General features: G+C 39.7%; 1 protein-coding gene across 2 annotated transcripts in view; it reads right to left on the bottom strand.

The window, feature by feature from the left end:
- USP40 (ubiquitin specific peptidase 40) overlaps positions 1 to 18,675 on the bottom strand; it is an 80,494-nt gene that overhangs the window by 17,200 nt on the left and 44,619 nt on the right. For both annotated transcript variants that reach the window (XM_023510390.1, XM_023510391.1), the window contains 10 exons: positions 18,504 to 18,557; positions 16,942 to 17,030; positions 15,351 to 15,437; positions 12,170 to 12,206; positions 10,267 to 10,331; positions 8,202 to 8,276; positions 5,195 to 5,321; positions 3,016 to 3,110; positions 1,594 to 1,712; positions 808 to 873 (listed from right to left, as the gene is read on the bottom strand). In XM_023510390.1, coding sequence (XP_023366158.1) covers positions 808 to 873; positions 1,594 to 1,712; positions 3,016 to 3,110; positions 5,195 to 5,321; positions 8,202 to 8,276; positions 10,267 to 10,331; positions 12,170 to 12,206; positions 15,351 to 15,437; positions 16,942 to 17,030; positions 18,504 to 18,557 — 814 coding nt within the window. The remainder of the gene's footprint in view (positions 1 to 807; positions 874 to 1,593; positions 1,713 to 3,015; positions 3,111 to 5,194; positions 5,322 to 8,201; positions 8,277 to 10,266; positions 10,332 to 12,169; positions 12,207 to 15,350; positions 15,438 to 16,941; positions 17,031 to 18,503; positions 18,558 to 18,675) is intronic.

The following is an 18,675-nucleotide window of genomic DNA, read 5'->3' as shown; positions in this document are numbered from 1 at the left end:
GGCAGTGCTCAGACACACCCCATCAGTGTGTGTATGTCCTTATGGGCAGTGCTCAGACACATTGCATCAGTGTCCTTTTCTCAGACCATTATTACATAAATAGGCAAAATATACAAAACAATTCATTCACCCACTCAAAGATACAATCAGTTTATAAGACTTTAAAGAAGTGCCCAACTTTATTAGCCCTCAAAACACTGGTGCAAATCACACCAAGACGACCCCATTCATTTAGCAGCATCTAAGCAATGCTGCTTGGAGGGTGAGGTGAAACATATACTCATCAATTCCGCTTGTGGGCATGTAAGTTGTGACAACTTACCTGAAAAGAATTTAATAATTTAAGAGGTTTAAAATATCCATACTCTTTAGCCAGGAAATGCCCTCTTGGAAACTACTCCTGATTATATAATTTGGGTTAAGAGTACATGTTTAATTTTTAAAAGACAGGATTTTGCTCTGTCACCCAGGTTGGAGTATAGTGGGGTGATCACAGCTCACTGCAGCCTGAACTCCTGGGTTCAAGTGAACCTCCTGCCTCAGCCTCCTGAGTAGCTGGACACCATAGGTGTGTGCTACCATGTCCAGCTAATTTATTTCCTATTTTGTAGCAATGCGGTCTCACTGTGTTGCTTAGACTGGTCTTGAACTCCTGGCCTCAAGCTATCCGCTCACCTCAGCCTCCCAGAGTCCTGGGATTATAGGCATGAGCCACTGTGTCTGTGTTAAATTGTTAAATTTTTAAAGAGATGAATCACCGCCTATGACATGTGTGCATAACATTATTTGTACAATAGAATTTCTTACCCCAAGTTTTCTTCTTTCTGAAGGGGCTCTAAGCAGATCTCAGCTCTCCGTCCCAGTTTATATTCCCTGATAGGTGAAACAAAGTAATATAGAGTGACATGCTACTTAATTTTTTAAAATAATTTTTTTTTCAAATTTTAAGCTTTTTCTTACACAAAGGATTGATTTCTGAATACCATATAAGGATACTTGAGCTTTTAGAAAAGGGCGAAAACTAGAACACTTGCCATGGTGATTACATGCTTGGGTTGTTTCCTAACAGGGATGTGGAAGTCTGGCTCTATAAAGATGGTCACGTTGTCAAAGAAACCTCCCTCTGTCTAACCAGGGGGTAGGTCCCTATGCCAGTCACGTTGGGGTAGTAAGAGAGTGGATGTAAAAGAAGCCCTAAGGGCTGCTATTTGCAAAGGAAACTAATGACCATTTAATGCCCCAAGTACTCTCTGAGTTCAAAGCTCCAGGAGGACCAGCTGAATCAAACATTTTCTGACAGAGGACCAGCTCACCCCTGCCTTCTACTTTACTCCAAATACTTCACTTCCTAGTCATGACAGTGTCACCGTTTCTGGAGCATAGAAGAAATATACAAGGCTACATTTGGACTTAACATGGAAAACTGAAATCACAGTAGAGTGTGTGATAAAAAGCACTGTCCAACTCACATTCCTCGAATTAGCAGGAGTGAGCTGTTACTATCTGACACAAAAGACCAACTCCTCTATGAAGCCCTCCCACTGCCCAGTGTGGCAGCAGGGAGGGACAGCCAGGGCCCACCCATAAACCTACTTGAGTAGCTGCCGGTTGGCTCGTAAAAGTCTGCCCAGGCGCTTACTCTCTACTGTCCAGGCTCTGAGGAAGGCTGGGGACAGAACACTGCATTCCAGGAAAGGGAGCAAGGCCACGGCCTAGAAAAAGAAACAGACATTTCTCCAATGGTTTTAGAAAGCACTCTTAAACACACTCTGCTTCAGAAAAAACAAGCAGCACTACATAAGGACATCTGAGGGAAAGAGTACCTCGAGGGATGATAAAAATCTTTTTTGAAAATCATAGGAATATGTATCTCTTAAATGAAATTGATCTTGAGTAGTTTTTATCTTCCTCTCCATTGAAATCAGCTTGCGAAATGAGCTTTCTATTTCTAAATATGAGCCAAAAGTTCATTTTAATCATTATGTTCCAAAAATGAGACTTTAGGATTGATTTTTTTGTGAGTATAATTCACAACAGCAGAGTCTGCGTTAACAAAAGGACTTCACCTTCACCTTCACCTTCACCTTCACCTTCACTGGTGCTAATGCGATTCTCCAGTGTCTGCTCTGCCAATGAAGTTAACACTTGATCCTGCAACATGGCCAAGTCTGGCTCTGAGCAGTAGGCCCAAACTGCTTGTTGTAATTCAGCAGCAGTGGATAACTTTCTGCTCTCATTTATATTTCAGTTGAAGCATATAAAGTTGCCAAAATTCATCCATTTTTTGATCTAAAAACAGCATCTTTCAACCTAATACAAGAAAAAAGTAACTTCCCACTTGTTATCCTGAGAATAAAGCTGTCTGCTGTTTTGAAGGTGATTTCATACATTAAGGACACATAAATGCCAACTATCAACAAGTGCTGGTCAGACAGCACACGCCTCTGCAGTTTTGCCTTTGAGAGAAAGAAGGGACGCTCACTGAAGTCCAACAACAGGAAGAGAGATGCCTTTTGACACTATTGTACTTAATCCGGCCTCTCCACTTGGAGAAAACCCCACTTCTCTGTGAATATTAATGTGAAAGAAAATACAACATCGAGTTTAGCAACCTAACATGAGAGCTGATGTCCCGAGCTCCTGGGAAACTCATAACACAGCTTTTCATAACAACATTTAACATATGGATCACAATGGTACAAAAACAATGTAAATAAAGGGGTAGAGTGGATGCTTTACAAATGCTTCAAGAAACCATGTTTCCCTATAAAATAAAAATGAACAGAAGCTGCAAATCACTGAGTGTAGATTCAAACAAAGCACAGCATGCCTGTCGGAGTGGGTCAGTGAGGGCCACCATGTGCTGCCTGCGTGGTACTTACCACTGAACATGGCATATGACAAATGCCATATCAGAACAGACTGTAGTTGGGGGAAAAGGAGATAGAAGAATATATTAATATCTCACTGGAAGAAGCCGTATCAGCACTAAGTCGCGCTGCAGAGAAGCCTGACCTGAGACTTCAGATCCACCAGCGCGGCGTCTTCCGTGACCTCCACGTCTCCCAAGTAGAGGAGGGGACCTTCCGCAGGCGTGTTCCCTGGATCACCTTCCAAAAGACAGAGCTGGATGCTTAGAAGGAATTTTAAACTTATCTATTTCACATTTCTGAAACACATTGCCATGTTGTGATACAAGAACAAGTTTATTAAGATTCCATTTGGGAACCTGTGCATTTGAGTCCCTGGCACTGCCTGGTGGGTAAGTGGGCTGGGGCCACTGCTGGCAGAAGATCATGAGGATTGAACTCGTATCACCTTCCTAGAATGTGTCTCGGCACATTCTCGCCTGTTTCAAAGACTTGGTTAGTAGGTCACTTTGCCTGTATTCTTTATCTGACCTTCCTGTTTCTTTCTCATAACATGGATCCCAACTTGCTATTCTTCTGTCTGCTTTCACGTATGGGTGCGTTTAATTGGCCTCAACAGAATAGGACTTTCAAGGGGGGCTGGCCGTCATCTTGCTCATCTCCTCAGTGCCTGGTGTGGCAGGCACCACGTAGTATATGCCCAATAAGTGTTTTCTTTCCCAACTTTGTTTTAAAATGGGGAAAAACAAAATGATGTGTCATCAAAAACTCTGAATATAAAAGCTGGCAACTGAATTTCAAATTTGGAATATCTTTACTTACTCTCAGTTTCATTAAATGTCTTTGTTTCTTGCTGAGAACTTGCAGACAGGTGCTGAGTGGAGTAAGTGCAGGAGTTGTTCTTCCTATGTCTTAAGGACATGGCTGGCCCTACCCTACACACGCTGCTGGGCAATTGTACGCAAGGAAATATGCCGTCTCCCAATGGACAACAGAGTTCAGGTCAAAGATGGGCTGCACACAGCATGCTGGTCTCCTAAGATTACAACTGCGCCTTTACTGTCCCTGTTCTATACTAACCACCAAGCTGCAGTTGCCACAGTACTCAGTGTGACAACACGCTGCCCAGGTGGTGGCCCAGGGCAGCAGGCTGCATCCCACAGCCAGGGACATAGGAGGCCGCACCGTGCAGGTCTGTGCAGCTGCACCCACAACGTCCACGCAATGATGAAGTCACCTAACTATGCATCTCTCAGAGTTGTCCCCTTCGTTAAACTACACAGAAGTGTACTTCCCCCCTGTTGTGATATAGAAATATAATACTACCAAAAACGAACCTTTTCCTTTACTTTATGTAGAAACATACTGACTAAAACATGCCTTTAAAATCTGACACGTAACTAGTATTCTACCATTAAAGCATTTTTAAGAATTAATTAACATGAACTAATATAACCCAACTAAAAAAACGATGGCAATTTCATAGCTGATTCAACATATAACTCTAAATCTATAATCCTGATTTCAAAGAATAAGGAGATAGGATTTCACTCATTTATATTAATTTAATTGCTGAGGTTTAAAAGATAAAAATAAAAACGTAATACTCAAAGGTACTAGAAAAGAGAAATAATTAAATATAATGTGATAGAAAGAAATAATATAGCTAATGACTTGGGCTTACTGAAAGATTTTTTTCCGTCTATAGTTATAAAAGTGATTAAACTGTGTTTTCTATATAATGAAGTAGATAGAACTCTGCTTTGTATAAAGGCAATTCAACTTATTGCAGGCAACTTCTGTCCATGGTGATGTGTATGCTAAATTTTGAGTAAGGTAACAGATTTGTACTCTGTCTATATTTCTTTCCAGAAGTCAGTGAAACGATGTCAGATGACCTAGAAACAGTTTCTGAGGGCTCTGGGGGTAGAGGCAGAAAGACCAGGAGACGTGCAGGATGTGGACTCCTACCTTGGTCTCTGCCCTTGTGGGTCATTAGGATTGGTTGAAGCCTCAATATCCTGATACAGGAAAATAAATGGGCCCTGACGATCTTGAGAGATGTATATAAAAGATCTTTGAAAAAGAATAATACATTGACATAATAATAAAAATGAGATACATAGAGCTCTATAGAGGTTACAAAGCACTGTGTAAGGATAGGATGGTGCTGCCATTATCCAATGACTTATTATATTATAAATAGGTTTTCATTTTCAAACTTGCATTTTTATAAGAAATATTTCAGTTGCCTCTCGGAGCAAAAGAGCCATTCTACTTTTCTTTATGACATGCTGGCAGCTGGAATCTCTTTCTGTGCTCACCTTGAGTAGAAGCAGCTCTGCATGTCCCTCCCGCAGCAGAAGCACAGCTGGTCTGGTCCCGTGGGCTCTCGCAGGGCCTTGCGCGTCCCTGAGGCTGGTACCACCAGATAGGCACCTTCAGGAAACCCTAAGGGATGGAGCATTTTCAATGCTGTGATTAAGTGACCCTCCCCTTTTACTCCCACAAAGAGTCTTGAAGACATAAAATGTTCTTGAATTTACTGTTTTTCCTTAGATTTATTAACTGTCATAAATTGACAGCTACTTGTTCATTATTTTAACAATCAATAATTTGAAATCCTTGAAATCAGACTTCAGGGTGACTGGACTATGTTCTTGCTTAGAGCAGTGATTTTCAACTGGTGAACCATGACAGGATCTTAGGCAAATTATTTTCAAAAGAAGTTCAAAGCACAGTAAGTATACTTTCTTACTCTTTTTTTTTTTTTTTGATCAACATAATTTATGTTTGCTGCAGAAGTTTATAGGTTCAAGTGTGCCGTGAGATAAAAAAGGTTGGAAAACACTGGCTTAGAAGTATCTCTGTAGATCAATGAATGAGAGACACACACAGTAACAGACATTTGCCTGCAAACACCCTGCAGAGCACTATGGCATCACGCACGGGCACGGGCATGGCAGGCAGCTCTGTTTACTACAAAGAAGCAACAACGTATTGACCTCAGTCAGACTCCTGCACACAAAGTGCTTCAGGAGTACCCTGCAATGCCTGTAATTTTGGCTTTACTAATTTATCAGTTCTTCCCATCTCTTTCTTTTTTTTTGGTTAGTAAAGAAATTTGATCTGCTGCTAAGAGATTAAAGATGTTACAGTGCTCAGTTTCCAGCAACGGAAGATGAGAAAGTAAAAAATAACCAGATAAAATATTTTAGATATACAGTTCAATAAATGCCTATTAGCATATTTTTCTGTTTATCGAGCTGGTAAAGATTAACAAAACTCATCCCCCATTTAGTTAACTAAATAACAACAATAGAACTCCATTTTTTCTACCTCGCAGATAGTTAAAAATCAGAAAGTCTAACAACATTCTGTTGGTAAAAATTTGGGTAAACTCGAACTCTTATAAGTTGGTGGTAGGAATATAAACTACTGCAAAGTTTTCAGAGACCAATGTGGCCATTAACTGTCAAAATTTAAACTGTGAACTCCTTTGCCACAGCCACATTTAGAACTTTACCTTCTGATAAACTAGCACGTATATACAAAGCCACACGTGCAGGACATTCATGCCAATCGTTTACAGGAGCAAAACCTGTGACCCAACCTCAGAGTCCCTCTTTAGAAGGCTGGTTACATCACGGGAGGCCAGGGCCATGCTCGGTACTTCTTACCAAGCACTTTCAGTTCCGGGAATTTACTCGTAGGTCTATCTGCTCATATATATGGACATGCAAGCTGTCACCCTGGGTAGAGTGCAGTGGTGTCATAGCTCACAGCAACCTCAAACTCCTGGGCTTGGGTGATTCTCTTGCCTCAGCCACCCAAGTAGCTGGGACCACAGGTGCCTGCTGTAATGCCTGGCTATTTTTTTGGTTGTAATTGTCATTATTGTTTGGCAGGCCCAGGCTGGATTCGAACCCATCAGCTCAGGTGTATGTGGCTGGTGCCTTAGCCACTTAAGCTACAGGTGCTGAGCCTCAAAAATTAGCTTTAAAGATCACTTTAAAAATACAACAGAACGCTACGAGGTCATGAGAAGGAAGAGGGCAGCAGGTTTGTGTGGCATGTGGTCTGTGTGGGGAGCTCCTCAAGATACATTAACAACAAACCATATTGTTCACCCATATTGTTGCTTGTATCAGCAGAAGACTGGAAACCACCTTTTCCAGTTGGTCTCCTTATGTAAACTTTGGAGTGTAGAACATGATATCCTATGTAAACTTTAAAAAGGACAGGCACATGTTTGCCTTCAGCATACAAAGGCCAGTAATGTTTTTCTTAGAAGGCTATACAAGCGGGAATAAGTTAACTGTCACTCTCTCCAGAGAGAAGGATGTGGGAGTGACTGTTGCTTTTTATTGCATAACCTTCTGTGCTATGTGATTTTTCTAATCATATCCTAACAATTGGTTACCCAAGTATTAAAATTTAGGGCCATTTTTTATTCTTTGCTCTTTATACATATCCACATTTAATAGAATAAATTAAAAAGTGATGAAATGAACCCTTCCCTATGCTGCTATGCTAGATAGGATTGGAAATTTGGCACACTTGTTGGGAAAGCAATTTGGCAATACATCTATAGCATCAAGTCTATGAAAAGTTCATGCCTTTTGACTTAGTAATTCTACCTTTGGAACTTTAAGAAGGATTTATACTTAAGTACTATTTATAAAAACACTAAATTTTCAACAATGAGGATATAGGTGAATTAAACTGTAGCAAATTATTATCTTGGATATAATGAATGTTTTGGATTTCATGATGAAGTTAAAATGTTAAGTATAAAAAGTAGGAAATAAAATTTTATAAACAATTGATTTCAATTTTTTAATCAAAGATTTTTTTTTTTTTTGAGACAGAGCCTCAAGCTATCCTCCTGGGTAGAGTGCTGTGGCTTCACAGCTCACAGCAACCTCCAACTCCTGGGCTCAAGCGAGTCTCCTGCCTCAGCCTCCCAAGTAGCTGGGACCACACGCGCCCGCCACAACACCTGGCTATTTTTTGGTTGCAGCCGTGATTGTTGTTTGGTGGGTCCGGGCTGGATTCGAACCTGCCATCTTAGGTGTGGCTGGCGCCTTAGCCACTTGAGCCACAGGCGCCGAGCATTAATCAAATATTTATAGGGCACTCTACCCAGGGCAACTGAATGAGACCCTGCCCAAAAAGAAAAAAAAAATTTACAGGAAGGAAATATACATTAGATATTCTGTTATGACTGTCTGTATTTCCCCATTTTCCTACAATAAGAATGTATCATCTTTGTAATCAAAAAACAGTAACTGTTACTTCTAAAATGTCTATTCATATATAAAATCTTACCGGAGGAGGAAGTTTTCCTTCTATTAAAAGCAAAGTATCTCCAGAAGATATCATAAGCTCTTTCAGTGTTGCATCCTGGGAATACAGAAATTCTTTTTTGTCACTTATGACTTCTGAAAGGAACAAAGAGAGCACTGGATCTTTTTAGCCCTGTGCCTCTATTATCTTTTTAAGACATAAAGGAATAATAAAGCAGATATTGAAGTCAAAGGAAATAAGCTAAGACTATAAAATCAGCATAGCACTACATAATAAATTGTGGGATCTGAACTGTAAGTATCATAAAAGATCTGAGGAAAGGGAGATGGATGAGAGGAGAAATGATGAGACTGACTTATGAAAGATGAAATTTTAGTTAAGCCTAAAAGGATGGGTTGGATTTAGAAGTCTGGAGGAAACAAGAGAAGGAATTTCTCATGAAAAAGAGAACAGGGTTGATAGTAGGTATGGCTTATTTTTGTAGAATTAAGAGACTAGACTGACTGGAATGTGAAGTATGGCTGGAGAGGAGCAGGAAATAAATGTGATGCTCAAATTCACTGCCACATAGGAGTAAAACTCAATTCAATTCAAGTTGGGGGGAAGGGGAGGGAGGGAAAAGGGAGGGAAGGGGGAGGTTGGTGTGCTCCCAGTGAATGGTCACAACGTTGGGGTGTATGGCACACCTTTTGAGTACAGGACACAACTTCAAGATGGACTCTACCTAACAAATTCAAATTTGTGACCTGGTTGTTTGTACCTTCACATTAACTTGAATTAAAAAAAAACAAAAAACCTTGGCTCAGCACCTATAGCTCAGTGAGTAGGGTGCCAGCCCCAGTATACGTGGCTGGCAAGTCTGAACCCAGCCTGGGCCTGCCAAACAATGACAACTACAATAAAAAAAATAGCTGGGTGTTGTGGGGGGAACCTGTAGTCCCAGCTACTCAGGACTGAGGCTGAGGACAGGAGGCTGAGGCAAGAGAATCACTTAAGCCCAAGAGCCACAGCATGCTACCAAGGGTGACGTAGTGAGACTGCCTCAAAAAAACAAAAAAACCCAAAAGAAACTATAAAAAAAAAAAAGATGAATGGCTAACATAAAAAATGAAAATAAATAAATAAATATGGACCAGAAGCCCAGGTGCAAACCGAGGGATGTGGGATAGATGTGGGATTTCTGAGGTGTTTCAAAAGATGAGTTTGGCTGCTACAGCATGACATTCTGAAGTGGCAAACACCTGGGCCCAGGGGAAGTGCGGTACTTTAGGGAAGAGGCGAGAGAAGGCTTAAACCCGCCAAGAAAGGAGTGGCAGAACTGATGAGCCTTGGAAACAGGAAGACCCAGAGGTGAGTAGGGTGAGCAAGTATTAGTGTAAAGGATTAGGGCGGGAAGACAGATGGCATATTGGAAAGAGAAGCCAGTTTTGAGGGTCATGAATTTGTTTTTAGATGAGTTATTTGATATGGATTTGGGAATTAGAGAAGAACATGCTGAAACTTTCTGAGTAAATGCATTCTTCTGCCAGCCACACTGAAGAGTCTTTGAGGTCTGCTTCTTGCTCCACAGTCACTCCTGAGTCAAGGCTCAGAGGGCCTATCTCTGCCACCTTCCTGACTGCTGTACCGCAGGGCGTGTCCCAGGGAAGGCCCCAGCATGCCTGCTGAAATCAGCCCTATGCTGACATTCAATGCCACCATATCACTGAACAGAAGCCAGGCAGGTAAAGATGGGGGAAAGGGCAGCTGACCACAAGTATCCAAGCTTCCTCACAAAGCTTCACTCTGTGTCCACCTCTAAGGTCACTGGTGTGGCCTTTAGGTAACTGTTGTTTATTCTCTACAGTTCACTACCTAGCCCTCCTCGGAGCACGTTCTCCCACTGGTCAGAAAGGGATTTATCACAGATGTTAGAAATGGTCCCTCTATCAAAAACCAAAGGAAGAAAGAGTGAAAACAGACCCATTCATAGGTGTCTGTATCCTACAGAAAATAATTACAGCTTTCTCATGAGTGGGATGGATGTCTTGAAAATACAAACTAAACTTATCATTTTTAAGAGTAAAATGTATAGAAATAATCTTACTTCTTCATATAAAGGCTCTCCGGCTTCATAGCACCAATCCATTTTTCGTAAATGCCAGGTATCTCCTATAAAGAAATCAAAATCAAGATAAAAACAAAATCAGAACATGTTTTAAGAGTTTGTCAGGGATGGCCCTCTATTTTTTTTTTTTGAGAGTCTCAAGCTGTCGCCCTAGGTAGAGTGCCATGGCATCATCACAGCTCACAGCAACCTCCAACTCCTGAGCTCAAGTGATCCTCTTGCCTCAGTTTTTCTATTTTAGGTAGAGCTGCAGTCTTGCTCTTGCTCAGGTTGGTTGCAAACTCGTGAGCTCAAGCAATCACCCGCCTCGGCCCCCCAGAGTGCTGGGATTCACCTGCCCAGCCAGGGATGGCCCTCTAGATAAATGAATATCAAATGAGATGTGTTCATTAGTTTTTTAAGTAAATTATCTCTTCCAGAGCATGAAAAAAATCTAGCCGTTTCCTCAATTTGGTCTATTTGACCTCTCTTCCACCAAGAACTATATATTCATGAATAAAAACAATACTTGCTATTACTATACAATATTTCCATTATACTTTTACTATTTCTATATAAACACATATATATCACTCATCAGTATCCACATAGGCACATATCTCTGTAGGTACAGACTCTCCTCTGAAAGCAGTATGAACTGACGTCTGTTTTACCGTCATGGCTGGAAGCGCAAGTAACATAGCTTGGCAACTGCTAATGTGTGCGAGAAAATTATTCTTATCTACCTGGCAGTTAATCAAACAAAAACACAGAGCTAGTGCTTTCTGAATGGCATTTCAGTGAAGCTGGCATAAGTGAATATTTGTAAATGTTAAATAGACTTTAATAAGATACTGATAAACTTGTTACACTGGTGAAGTAATTATTTTAGGGGGGGTAGAGAAAGTGGAAGGAGCAAAAGTTAGAAATCTTGGCTATTAAAAATAAAAGCAATGTTTATAAGCAAAAGACTCCCCCACCCACCCAAAGCATCTGATAGGAATAAACACAGATCTCATAATTATTTCCACAGGCCCGTGTGTGAACGCAAACACTCTTCTTTGCAACCCTCTTTGTCACTGGTTCCAGTTTTAAGTATAGTGATATTTAAATCAACTTTGAAACTTAATTTAAGTACCTTCAAAAATCACCTATAAGTTAAAAGTAAACACCACTACTTCACAGCAAGCGTGGTTCTGAAAGCAGAGACCTAGCTGCTGTGGCATAACTCTGGTGAACCACGGGACTTTTCTTCGCTCTTGTTCCTCTGTCTATAAGGCAGGAAGGGGCGAGAGTCCCTGCATGGTGAGACTGCTGTCCAGATTAAACGAGATATTGCAAGTACACGTCAAGAAAGAATGCCTTGTACCCAGAGTACCTTAACTTTCTTCCCAGATAACAAGCACTTAGCCCTCCGCTTCACTGGAGTTTGAGGACAGCAAAACCTTCTACTGAAAGCCCAGCGATGCCACACCAACCTTGCCAATGGGATCCCATCCAGAAGGGAAGCTGCTTCTGGTTACCTTGGATTTATTTTTTTCATTCTCATTACATTCCTAATGCATTGAAATTTGCAGTGACAGTAAAAACATAAATGAGTGAAGGACCTGAGTAATTCCTGCTGGTATAAACCTTAGCTTTATCCCCACTGGGTTCTTCCTGGGTTCCCTGTACTCGGTGCTCATCTACCACTGGCTTGCTTTCAGTTTGCAAACAGGAACCAGAAGAACTCATTTTGTATATATAGAAATGGAATTTATTTTTCTTTCTCCATAATCCTGTCAAATTTTATCCCACAATGCTGGACGGGGAAAAAGTTTGAAAGGTTTTCATTAGGTTTGTAGATAATCAATTTTAAGCCAAGAGTGTAAATAAGATTATATCTTTGTGGTAAACAGCTTACCTGGTAGGCCAGATTTCTCAAGCATTATCTTTAAACACTGTAAAAAAAAATTACATCCAATGTTATTTTTCCATTTCTGAGTTATTTTTCTAGGAGAAAACACTCTTTTTGGACCCAAGACCTATATAAGTCTGACTGTATTTAATAATTGTTGAATAAAGATATACACAGTTAAAATGATACATAAGTCAGCTTTCCCTTTCTAAGAGCTAGGTAGGCCAAATTCAGGAGGGGAAAAAAACCACAGCACTTTCTTGTGTTCACTTTCTAGAGTTCAAAGTTTCATTTACTGAGCAGGTATGAACCATGACTGACAGTGTGCATTTAACCAGATATGATTAATTAGGATGATTTTATAGACATACATTAAACTCTGAATCCTATGGATAAAAAAGTAGCCCTTTATTTAGCATCCATGAAACAGCTGATCATAGAACACAAAAGAAAGAACTGTGCACTCTGTAGTCTCATGTCACGGCCCCCAAATGACACAGTATTAATGAAAGGTTAAAGAAAACAAAAACAGCAATTAGAACACTCACCTTCTGGAGAGAAAAAACATTCCTAAATAAATCCTGAGCAAAAAGTAAAAATAAAATTTAATTTCTCCAGGCACGAAGGCTCATGCCTATAATCCTAGCACTCTGAGAGGAGGCTGAGGTAGAAGGACTTGAGCTCAGGAGTCTGAGACCAGCCTAAGCAAGAGCAAGACCCCGTCTCTACTAAAAACAGAAAAAACTGGCTGCATTCCCAGCTACTTTGTGGGATGAGGCGGAAGGATCACTTGCACCCAGGAGTTGGAGAGTGCAGTGAGCTATGATGATGCCACTGCACTCTAGTCATGGTGACAGAGCAAGACTCTGTATGAAAAAATAATTTCTACTACACTAGAGCAGAGGGGGCAAAAATAAGGATGCTTACTGCTATATTGTTTGTAAAAAGAGAAAAATGTCAAACAATCAAAACAGCTATCAATGGGTGAATATTTTAAAAACTAGGAAATCTCGATTGGTCTTAAAAGTTCTTTACAGTATTTCAAGTGAAATTTAGAGTTCTAGCATAATACACGCAGCCTGATCCCATTTATGATTTAAAAGAAGCCACAGAAACAAATTGTGCCCTTCATGTCTATGTGTGCACGGGGGCACATTCTGGCACAGGCACAGCAAAGGTCTGAATGGCACCAAGTCTACTCGTGTGGAGAAGAATATGTCACCTGATCATAACTGACTTCTAGAGAAGGGTCTAGAATAGGGTGGTGACCAAGGGGGGTTTAAAAAGTGAGAATAAATCTATGATCACTTATATGATTAAAAATAAAATTAAGGAATGCTATAAAGTATGGGCAGTGCCTGTGGCTCAGTGAGTAGGGCGCCGGCCCCATATACTGAGGGTGGTGGGTTCAAACCTGGCCCTGGCCAAACTGCAACAAAAAAATAGCCGGGTGTTGTGGTGGGTGCCTATAGTCCCAGCTACTTGGGAGGCTGAGGCAAGAGAATCACCTAAGTCCAAGAGCTGGAGGTTGCTGTGAGCTATGGTGCCACGGCACTCTACCGAGGATGACAGAGTGAGACTCTGTCTCTAAAAAAGAAAAAAAAAAGAATGCTATAAAGTATAATTATAGATTGCTTAGAAAATCATGATGATGACAGCTATTAATTAAAACATGGGGAATGGGACCAAAGGGTATTCAAAGAAAACTACAGTCTTAAAGGCTTTCATTGCTTAAGAAAAACATACAATGGAATATTCACTTTCACTGCATTCTGAAATGAAGTCCATACATTGCAACTGGTTGCTATTTCTCTTACGACTTTTTGACCTGTACGTTTCCCCTGGACTCCAGTTTTATCTATTGAAGAGGAGTTTTCCAATTTGGAATTTGCAGACTGTAGATCTGAGGTGCATTTTACATGTGCTTATGTCTCCTGAGTTTCTTCTAAACTGGTAGACCTACAGGCTTGCTCAGACTCAGGTGCAGGGTTTTGGTTTTTTAAAGAATAGCATGTGTACTGTACTGAGCTTCTCTAGTGTTTGAGTGTTGCTCTTTTTTTGGGTTGTTAGCAGTCTATGAGAATCATTGCCTCTGTCCATTAATTTATTAGGAGTTGAAAAATTGTGATATTATAAATTTTTTTTGTGATATTCTAAAATCCCTTATTCATTTATTAGCTGGAATATTTCTATAAAGAAAAACTTCTCATTGCAAAGAAAAAAACAGAACAAATGCTTTTCCCCATTTATGGTTTCCTACCATCTGCTATAGGTAACCAATAAATATTTTCTTTTAGAATCATTATGAACATGTAGATTTTATGCATATGTTTTAACTAATTTTAATTATCATTCTCACTGATGTCCAAATTGTCTCCCATCTTTGACTAGTGGGCTCCATGGTCTTTTTTGAGGATTCCAAGAGTCTTTGGTTAGTAGCCTCACTGCTGTCTATGATGATGGTCTGTTCCAGTCTCACCTTACATATTTCCTGACCTACGTATAAAATCAGACACTATTCCAAGATGCCCAGGTTCCTATTAGTTTAAAAAAAAAAATGTATTTAGCAACCATAATCTTGGGTGGTAGGGGTGTTTGCTGCTATGGAGTTGGTCTCTAAGCTATGTCAGAGGACCAAGCTAGAAAAAAACTTCTTTAAGAAAAAATACAGGAAGCTCATTCAGACTCTTCAAATTCAGATTTAGAAGTTTGGGTTTTTATTTAATCACACTGATTTCACCTATCTCTCCATTTTCTAATACTCAAAGTCCCAGCTGTCAATAATAGCAAAACAATTGTTTATTTGTTTATCACACACACACATATATACAAACACTGATACCTGTGTTTATATGTATAAAATATTACAAAAATAATGCCAAAGTGTTAATATTAGTGGGTCTGGGATGATGAAGGGTTTTCATTTTTTCTTTAAATCTATTTCTGCATCTTCTAAATTTCTATATTATTGGTAATCAAAAACAATAGTGATCTTAATGAAAGATTCTAATTGGCTCACCAATTTTCAAGCTTCCCACACTCTTCCTTTAGTGGGCGCATGTAATTCTTTGAAGTATTTTACATAAACCCTAGCCTGAGGCGCTCGCTCCAGACCCTAACACAGGAGGCCGCTGGCGCCCCATGCTCAATACCTTCACCCCTGAAAATAAAAAGTAAAATCACCTACGTCTCTCACAGATGTTGTTTCTTCCACCATCAGCTCCATCTCTGTGCCAGGTTGAACATCACTCCCCATTGCAAAAAACAGGAATAGCTAAGACCAAGACAGAAGTATGAATGAAGTGTAATCTGAATTGAAAATTCATGCTTGTATTATTTACTTTCAAGAAAGTAAAAGTAAAGCTAAGGATCCATGAAACTGTAATGAAAATCTCAAATTATGTAGACGCAAGACTATGTTGAGTAATTTAATGCTATAATTTAAAGAACAATTTCACCTACGTAAAAATGTAAAGAAATGCTTCATCATCGTCGTGTTTTACTCCTTATCAACGTCTCTCGCACACACTCCTTCTTCCATGATCTCCACCTCTGTCTCAGTAACTGCCTATGGCACTTTCCAATTACTATACACAGTTAAAATCAGTTATATTTTCTCTCAGTCACTTGATTATAATTTTATTTTCTGCCTGGGGATTCTGTATGTTATAATTCCCAAGACTCTAAGGAAAAATGAAAATCTCATCTCGTCAATTCAGTTCCTTACAGCCCTGCTTTTTCTAACTCAACATCACTTATCATGTTTTCCCTCCTATTAGCTTCATCGCTGTTATTTGCTAGAGTTCAAGGGAAAGCAAAATAAAGGCAAAGTAGTTGGAAAACTAATTAAGTGAATCCACAAATCATGGGAAAACTGATGTGAGTCCAGCTTACTCTGATACAGGGTATTAACAATAAGAACATCAGGGCAGTGCCTATGGCTCGGTGAATAGGGCGCTGGCTCCATATACTGAGGGTGGTGGGTTCAAACCCAGCCCTGGCCAAACAAAAAAAAAGTGGTGGGCGCCTGTGGTCCCAGCTACTTGGGAGGCTGAGGCAAGAGAATTGCCTAGGCCCAAGGAGTTGGAGGTTGCTGTGAGCTGTGATGCCACAGCACTCTACGGAGGGTTAATAAGTGAAACTCTGTCTAAAAAAAAAAAAGAAGAACATCATTATGGCTTTTAAACTATTAATAAGCTGATTAACTAGGCAGGGCATCTGGCAAAGTAACCTGATGATATTTTATATAGAAAATGAACAGTGATAAAGTCAAGAGGAAAGAGAGGTTGCTGAGAGACTATTGTATTATTCTACAGAGTCATGAAGCCCAAAATCAATATACTATATTTCATTAAGTCTAAAATGCTACGATTAGGTTCATTATTTTATGTACTACTAAAAGAGGACAAAAAAAGCCAAGTGTAGTTGTAACTGCAGAAAGTCACCAACTGGAAGATGCAGCCTAATCTCACAGATATTAAAATCCACAGGTATCTTAATTTATGAAATATAGTGGTTGGACATGGTAGCTGCTCAATCTTAAAAAATCCCTTTTAACTACAAAATTTTCACAGAAAAAGAATTTTATCAATATGCTTTGGCATAATGTTTTATATTTAAATAAAAATGTGCTCCTAAAATAAAATGTATCTTTTAAGGAAAAGGAAAACTTTTAGAGAAAAAGGTTACTACTGGAGTGGTTATGGTACTAATTATAAAATTAAGACATTCTGGTTATGGAAAGGTCAATTTTACTCTGACAGGCGACCTTATTTTACCTGAGAGGAAGTTGGTGCTTTTCCAAGACACAGGCCCAATGAACTTCCCATCTTCAGTTCTGCTTCCTTCAAAGTATAACAGTCTGGCACTGTAAAGAGTTTTAATAACGTGAGGCATGGGAGGGTGATTGGAGAAATCACCTCTATGGTTTATCTTACAAGGGTACAAGTGAATCTTTCTAAAAGTAGAATATAAACATCTTAACACAGTAACTAAGAAAATGATATAAAGGCTATGTTAACCAGTTTAATGAAAGTATTTCAAATTGTATATGAAAACACCACACTATACCCCATGATTGCATTAATGTACATAGCTATTATTTAGTAAAAAAAAATTCCTACCTCTTTAAGCAAAATAATACACTGAAATCAGTCTGTCTTTCAAAGTTAAGAATACCAAAAAAGAAGAAAAATGAGTTGCATTTCAGACAAAAGGGCGCCATGCGCTGTGGCTATACCTGATTTTCTATTTCCACATTCCCATTTTTACTCCTTAGCAACAGTGCTAAGACTCAGCTATGAATGTTCTAATTTCCTACTCAATAAAAATGCCTTGTTCAAACAGCTACTGTCAATATGGATTAAAAGGCACATATTCTGAATTGATTAATGAATGATGAACTAGCTTCTTTCAACTTTAAAATTGTGATTACCATCAATAATTAGACTAGGCTTAGTGCCTGTAGCTTGGCAGCTAGGACGCCAGCAATATAACCAGAGCTAGTGGGTTTGAACCCAGCCTGGGCCTGACAAACAACAACAACTACAACCAAAAAATAGCTGGGCATTGTGGCAGGTGCCTATAGTCCCAGCTACTTGGGAGGCTGAGGCAAGAGAATTGTTTAAGTGCAAGAGTTTGAGGTTGCTGTGAGTTGTGATGTCAAGGATGACATAGAAAGACTCTGTCTCAAAAAAAAAGACTAAATGGAGTTTATTGGTAAGAGGTGTTATAGAGATGAGAACCAAAGACTTTATTCTATAACTGGTATTATAATAAAATCAACAAAACAAACAAAAAACCCTTTGAAAATAAAGCTAGAAAAATATAAACATGACTAAAGTGAGAATTGGATAATTAATCACAAAGACAAGTGTTCACTTAGAAAAGCCAAGTGGGCCGGGTGCAGTGGCTCACGCCTGTAATCCCAGCATTCTGGGAGGCCGAGGCAGGTGGATTGCCTGCTCACAGGTTCGAGACCAGCCTGAGCAAGAGTGAGATCCCTGTTGTGGTGGGTGCCTAAGTTCTAGCTACTTGGGAAGCTGAGGCAAGAGTATTGCTTGAGCCCAAGAGTTTGAGGTTGCTGTGAGCTATGGCACCATAGCACTCTACTGAGGGTGAAAGTGAGACTCTATCTCAAAAAAAAAAAAAGCTAAGTGTTTATTTCTGGTACGGTTTTCTGTAACACATGAGTAAGATATTCAGATGTCTATAAATCAGTTTCTTAAAAGCTTTTAAAAGAATATTAGGTATTGGAAGGCATTATTTACAGTAAAAGTCTTAAGAAAGATAGGTGGGTATGACTGTTTGCCAGCTTTAGAAAGATACCAAAAAGACTCACCTGGACAAAGTAGCTTCCCATTTCTATCAATAGGTCTCAAACAGCTGTTCTCAACTATAAACAGAAGGAAGCTGGTCAGGGCACCAAAAAAGACATGGAAGAGAGATACTCGCTAGTGTAGAAGAAAACTACAGTAAACTAAAAACCAAACAAAACATAAACCAGCTCCCTA

Source organism: Otolemur garnettii, unplaced genomic scaffold, assembly GCF_000181295.1.
Source record: "Otolemur garnettii isolate 467f Iridium unplaced genomic scaffold, OtoGar3 scaffold00013, whole genome shotgun sequence".
Classification (NCBI taxonomy): domain Eukaryota; kingdom Metazoa; phylum Chordata; class Mammalia; order Primates; family Galagidae; genus Otolemur; species Otolemur garnettii.
Note: the sequence above shows the minus strand (reverse complement) of the source record. Positions and strands in the feature narration are given on the sequence as shown.